Below are 7398 nucleotides of genomic sequence, written 5' to 3'. Positions count from 1 at the left end.
TGTAGCAGGGCAATAAACATGGAAACTTCTTAAAATTTGGAAAAATATAACCAAAGAAAGCATCCATACAGTGTGATACAACTGACAAGGTCACACTGGTGCTTCTTCCCTCATTCAGCCAAGACATGCATTGGAAAGGAACAGGCTTTCTGATATTTTCTTGCCTTTTCAGAAATATGGAAACACTTTGACAACTGGTCTTTTTCCAGACTTTCGAATTCCAACTAGAATAGCAAAATTAAAGTCTTCATAACTTTTAAAGAACGTCTAAGCTTCCACTTCCTTCCCTTAACCACTATTTAGAAATAAATGGAACATATACAGAAAGTAAAGGAGTAAACTACAGAACAATAGCAGCAGACTTGCAGCCTTTTAATGTCTAAATTTTATAATAATAGATATTAATATAGGATAAAACTGAGTAATATAATAATAATAATAATAATAATAAAACCAGAACATCTTTTCCCCCAAAATATGGCCTGACTATTTAGACAGAGGAAAAAAAAAACCAAACCCAAACTTATTTTAAGTATTTTCTCTACCTTTCTTGATCAGTTTTGATCTTTGGTTTATGTGGATGAGAAATCATGTCTTTCTAAAAAGAGACAAAGACTTATAAATTATCACTAGTCCATTCTAAACTTACTGTTTATCCTGGAAGATAGCTTTATATGAACACTGAAACAAAAGACCACACTAGCAATGGTAAAGGGTTTGGGTTTTTTAATGTGCTAATATGGTACCTGAGTAGTCCAGACTATAAAACTCATATGAGTTATTGTGTCAGAAGGAAGGAGACTCATGTTTTGTTTCAGGCCTAGCTTTAATGCATAGAATTTGGACAAAGCAGATATACTTGGTCAGGCATTTTAATAAACTTTGAGAAGAGGAAGTACTTAATATGAACCAACTCAAAAGCTTAAATAAGGAGGAAGAAAAAAGGAGGCTTTTATGTCTAAAATGAATACATCATTTCTAAAAGTATCCTTTGAAATCTTGTTTTCCAAGTTACTTCTCAAATCACTACACTTATCAGCTTTAAAATTTCAGTTCTACTCTCCAGTATTGAGTAATGAAATTGTATTAATTAGGATATGTAGTTCTTCAGAAGGACAGATGTTTAACCTTATATGGGGTAAAAACTCATCTATCTCTGCTTTGTATCTTGTGAATTACAACTGAAGGAAAGAAGTGCCTTAATATAATACAGACCTCTTGTTCTTGGATTTTCTTCTCCTGATAAACATCCGGCCAGGCTAAGCAAAACCATTATAAATCAGTAAATCTAGACTTCACTACTGATAATAATAAAAATCCCTAAATGGAGTTCTTCCTTTTATTGCTCAAATTTAGTTTATGAGAGCTTTTTAGGAAGCAGAGCATGTGAAACCTACAGCCAGTTTAATAACTTTCTTATAAACTGAGTTTTAGTGTGTCAGTGGAAAAAAACCTAGAGCGATGAAAAAAATCAAAGCAACTAACAATGGACAGACTGTAAAGATTCCTTTGGCATATTAAACTGAGAAATTTAGACACTTACACATAGTTTTATTAAAATTGGTTTCATTTAAATAACTGAGGTCTTTTCATTATGTTCCTCTATACAGAATACAGGGACTTCAGCAAAGTGCTGCCACAGTCCTCATTGCCATTCTGACAGCACTATAGTCACTCCTTCTGCTGCATTTCCCTTCTCAGTCCCAAGTTCTACTAGATTTCAAGATTCCGCACTTTCTCATATTTGCCCTGTTCCCTATCTGCCTCCACCGGTGAGGTCAGCTTCGCTTCCTGTCTGCTCCTCCCACAAGCATCTCCACATTTTCTGTGAAAATTTTGATGTACTAAGTCATCCTTTTCAGATAGTTTGCAAGAAGACATGCAATTCATTCTCCATGACTCTTCTATTCTGTTGTCTTGGAGAAAGTAATCAAGGCCAGCGTGTTGTAGCTGACTAAATTATAGATATACCCATACAAAAATAAAATGTAGCATCAAGAAACAGCCAGTTATACCTTCAAACACTTTAAAGTATTTATAATATCACTGTCTTACTCCTTGCGGTTTTCAGACTGGAAATTGTCCAACAACCATATTTAGCTCGCTTAAACTTCATTTAGCTTCTATGCCTATTGCTTCCTACTGTCTGGCCTGAGACTTTCAGAATCACACAGCCTACAGGATCCTCTTTGCTTAGGGAATTTGTTGAATAAAGCCAACTTTTCTACATGCTTACTCAGTTCAAACTGAGGTGCTTTTGCTATGCAAGACTGATACCATGGTATAGTTTGCAACACCCCATGAACCCTCATACACTGGACTATGGTCCTTTGAATGCTGTCTGTATTGTCAGCATCCACAAACCTTGAGATGCATCCATAATAAAAAGGAACCAGACTTACTACAATCCTTTCTTCTCTCTGTTTCCTCAGGAAAGCTAGTATTTCTTCTCTTCTCCTGGCCTGAAAAGAAATATATTTACCACAATAAGCTCAGAAAAATGAATTAAAAGCATGTAATACTTAACTTGATTGTAAACTTTAAATTCCTCATTGAAGCTGAGAACTAGAGTGAACGTACAGCAGAAACAGGCATAACAGGTTACTAGATGAAGTACTTCAATTTCTCTTTCTTCCTGAGATCCTGAAAACACACCACTTGGGAGAGCAACCTTCTCTACTTAGATTTACATGAGGTTTGAAATAATCATTCTTTCCTCAAATCAGGAGGAGTCACTCCAAATGTCAAGATGAATATACATACTAAAGTTAGCAAATACTATTCTGTAGCATCTTGAGATTATAGATTTGGGGCAATTCAGGATTCACATATGCATAATGACTCATTACAAAAACCTTTTCATCTGAGAGGTGCAACCAGAAATAACTTTTGTAGCTTCGGTATGCATCTTTGGATTAAGCCAGTCTCTGCTACTCTGTAGAAGTGATTTAAAACTGTGATAATTTCAAAGGTGATAGAATTTAGTCCAGTTTTGAACTATGGAGCATTTAATGACTCTTTTCAATCAAAGGTCCAAGTTCTTCTCGCTGCAAGAAGAGAAGTACACATCCTAGAACTTTTTAAAGGTCCTGTCTTTATACAGTTAGAAGAAAAAATAATTTGCTAGGGAGAATAAATTCCTACTGAGAATTTTTTAGTATTCTGATTTCCAGACATCTGAGTACATCTGTATATTTTTGTCTCTGGAAATGAATAGCTTTCAGCTACAGTGAGACATCACTGTTTAAGCTGAGTAAAAGCATATTAAATTGTTTTCATAAATTTCTAGAAATTTGTTACAAAACAGACATTCCAGGAAGTATTTTGGGAAAACCCTCAATCAATGACAGAAAGGAGCACATCTCAGCATATGACTAATAAAAAAAAGAAAAGAAAAAGAGTTTCTTATTTGTTCTTTTCTATCCAGAAGTGGTTAAGAAAGATGATGTAAATTTGATGGGGAAAACCCTAGTTTTTAGTGCAGAAGATTCTTTTGGCTGATGACAATTTCTTCCATGCAATTTGATTTTAGAAATTAAGCAATCTTCATCATTTAAAGTGGTTTCTCCAAGAACCCTTTCCAAGTTTTAATCAGCTTTAAGCTTAATAAAAAAAAAGCCACTTTTCTTTTTCTGCAACAGATTAATGTAAAAAACAACATAAAAGATGAAGCCCATGCTCTAGATGTTTGGGAGTCCTGATACTGAAAAATAACACCCACCCAATATTCTAGAATTCAAATTCTTATTCTTTACTGTTATTCCCCTTTCACAAAAGGGAAGTAAAATACCTGAGCTGATAAAAAGAAGAGCAAAACTGAGCCACATCTTAGATCACAATAGCAAGCTGTATTTTTATTCACTAGTATGGGGAGCTAATGTAAACACAATACCCAAGTAAGGCAAGAAGCGCATGCCCGGGAGTGGGAACCAGGTTCAACCAAGAGACCAGATCATCAGGCAAGTTTGTGGTGATGAGGTAGTACAAGTTCAAGTCAGGAAGGCAGTCCACAGGTCAGGCTCAGTGATGGTACCTTAGAACTTACTAACTAAAGATAACCAAATAGGTTATCTAAAGATAACCAAGATCAAAATAAAAAGTCATCAGGTTCAAAAAATGTCTATCAGTACTAAGACCTATTCAGACAAGCTAAGAATTCCTATTTTAGATGCATAAACAGACTACTCAGATTTGCAGTGTTTATAATTTTGAAGTTTCTTTGTTAATCATAAACTATCCTGTAAAGCCTGTGGGAATTAATGAATTACAGAATAGTCCGGTGAAATAAATATCCAAAAGACAACAGCTTTTTTGCCATGTGCCTCACTACTACTTCATATGAAATTAGCTAACTAAAAGAAGCATTTCTAATAAATGAATTCACTGTCAGTTTGTGAAATAACAGTGTTAATGCAGCTAAGCTTTCTTTCTGAAAAACCCTGTCCCTGTACCACTGTGGAGACAACATATACTTCCCATTTCCCACTTCCCTGTTCTACACAACAGAGCTTCCAGCTTTTGCTCTCCCAGGGGACATGCTGCAGGAACAGAATGTCTAAATCAAGTCTGAAATCTGGATTTGAACAGTAAATGACACCTATGACTGATAATAATGTGAACATTATTCTTATTTCATTCAGTACATTAATTTTAGTTTTCTTAGACTTACGTGAGGCTTATAGCATGTCCTGTAGTTGTATAAAGTAATTTATTAATTGAAATTAATCAGTCATCTTTATGGCTGCCAGATGTCCAAAGCTGCAAAACCTTGCTGTCATCTATTGTTACTGAATTTTTAAAAAGCGAACAGAAGATTCAGGGAACTGTTGCTAGCTTCAGCCAGAACTCAGAAAGAAGGCTAATTGGTGATAATGGATGACATGCATTTTGGACTTATTAATTGGAAAAGGAGGATTGCTGACTTGCAGAAAAGACTTGCAGACCTCAGCACCTTTCTGCACCTCTTGCAGATTGCTCTCATCTGGCCTGCTTCCCAAATATAGGCTAGAGGCTTTTCAGTAAAAATGTGCAATGTTTTACTAAAATGAGGAAAAAAAAAGTATAATTACAGAGTCAGGCTGAAAATGTTATTACAATATTTAATACTAGTTGTCTTAGTTTCCATTACTTGTGTGAATTGTATTCGTGGTGTATATGTGGAACACTACTTCACCAGTTAGATTAATAGTGGCTTCAGCAGAAGTTTATATCAGTGTCTCAATAGCAAGCACAACTGTTGTCTGCATCTTCTTTTTCTTGGCCAAGTAGAAGGAGAAACCCAAGCTCTATATACTTGATCCAATCCCACTGTTTTGCAGGAGATGAACCTCAGTGATCTGGATACCAGGTCACTTTGTTTCTTTTCATGGCCAATTTAATGCTTGAGTCACTGCATAAACATGAGTATATATACCTCATAGCATGCTAAATTTTATTGATTCTATCCACCAATTACAGGCTACAGGAACTGTTAACTAAAATGCTGAGAGGGCAGCTGCATGCCAGATTGATGTTTGCTTCTGTAAAACTCCACTAAGTCAGAAGGCTCTGTGCAGTCCAGAAGGATCCAACCTGAAAGGTGCTACAATATCCCAGTTACGCCTTCTGTTGGAAAGACAGCATCATCTGTAAACTCAGTTTTGGTGTTTGCTAAAATCTACAGTTTGTTCTGCTGCTAAGTAGTTTCTACAAAATTTGAAATGACTTGGTCTAGCAGTTCTTGAATTATACCTCTCTAAAAATATCACCTAAACCTGTCCCTAAGTGACAGGCTGAGGCAGAAGCATTTCTATGGAAGCTAATTTAATAACCGCCCACTACCAAATTTCCCGCATCTCTCACTTGATGAACTCTTGGCACTAGCTGCTGCTGGGCACAGGCTAATGGAGAAGATCTATTAATAGCTAAGACAACTGAGAAATAAACTTATGCTTTGAGCTGTGCTTCAATGTCTTTATGCCAGGATTTTCTGTGTGAAAGTGCATGCAGCACTGGTGGTTTTTTTCCCCCCCAAATTATTCACTTTTGAATCTGGGCACTCTCAGTTGGCTACTTTTAGATACTAAATCAGAACAAACGTTATGTGCTTACTATGAAGAAACTAAGTACAGAGTCTGCTACTTTCAGCCCTGCCCCAAGCCAGCACGATCCAATTGGGAATAAGTTTAAGCTAACCATCCAGAAATGGACTGCATCATGCAACCACACAGTGGGCCAGGTCCAGGTGATTTTCATTACTGTTCATCATGTCATTTCCAAAGTTCCGGTATTCCACCAAATGACACACGGTGAATGGAAACATTTATGAAAGAAGAGTTGGGATCAGTGGTTCTTACCCGCTGAAGATATTTTTCTTTTACTTTAGTTTTCTCCATGCTTTGAGCTTCTGAGAGTCTCTCTTTCTCACTGTTTTTCTCACTTTCTAAATAAGACAAATGAGAGGCAAATGAGCAAGTGCTCCTACTACCACCATCCTTCACAGAGGGCAAATGAACCGTAGTGTACTTTGGGGCCATTCAGAAAGTTAGTGATCCCAGTGTCTGCATCCCAAGACAGTAGGTATCATCTGAAATATCTCAGTCATGCACACTAGGGGCTGTGGCTCTTCTGTCATCCAGAGCTTATTGGCATGAGTCATTACTCATTCCTGAGAGTTAATTCCTTCCAGAAACCTAGGCAACAAAAGTTTAGCAAGCTGGGGGCACACAGTACTTCATACTTACTTCTAGAAAGTTGCAGGCCCTGGAGAGCAGTACTTCTCTCTGGAAAGGAACATCACATTAAGGGCGCCTGGGAAGATGGGGGGTGGCGGTGCAGGGGGGGCATGAGGCTCTGGAGAGGTGTGGGGGGTCTGGAGAGGGTGTAGGGCTCAGGCAAAAGGTATGGGACCCCCAGGAGAGCACAGGACCTCAGGAGGATGTGTGAGGTCCCAGGGAAGGTGTGGGAACCCCAGGAGAGGTGTGAGGCTCTGGAGAGGGGCCCCAGGAGGAGCATGAGGCCCCAGGTAAGGTGCAGGACCCTGCGGAGAGGTGTGCAGCCCCAGTGGCAATGAGGGTCTCCTCACGGGGCAGGGTCCCCTCATGGGGCAGGGTCCCCTCACAGCACGGCGTCCCCTCATGGGAGAGGGCCCCCTCACAGGGCAGGGTCTCACAGGGCAATGGATACAATAGGGCAGGGTCCCTTCCTGGGTAGGGTGCCCTCACATCGCAGGGTGGTAGGACCTAGGCAGGACTCGAGCAGCGGTGGGAGCATGGCTGAGGTCCAGAAGATGTGGGCGAAGCCCACATTGGCTGAGCTTCAGCCAGCAAAGACAAGGGGCCCATTAGGCGCTATTGGGTGCTGTCCTGGCTCTGTCCCCGTGGCACTGCATGGGGCTGAGTCCTGGTGTCCCCTCTCCAT

At 39.0% G+C, this 7398-nt stretch overlaps 1 protein-coding gene across 1 annotated transcript; it reads right to left on the bottom strand.

Annotated features, from left to right (window-relative positions):
- Positions 1-541: 541 nt before the first annotated feature.
- HOATZ (HOATZ cilia and flagella associated protein) lies at positions 542-7398 on the bottom strand. The gene is given in 4 exon segments (XM_072884853.1): positions 542-598; positions 2403-2462; positions 6336-6421; positions 7197-7398. Coding segments are annotated over 4 exon segments (405 nt in total).

Source organism: Ciconia boyciana, chromosome 20 (assembly GCF_034638445.1).
Source record: "Ciconia boyciana chromosome 20, ASM3463844v1, whole genome shotgun sequence".
Classification (NCBI taxonomy): Eukaryota; Metazoa; Chordata; class Aves; order Ciconiiformes; family Ciconiidae; genus Ciconia; species Ciconia boyciana.
This window is presented reverse-complemented; position numbering and strand designations above follow the sequence as displayed.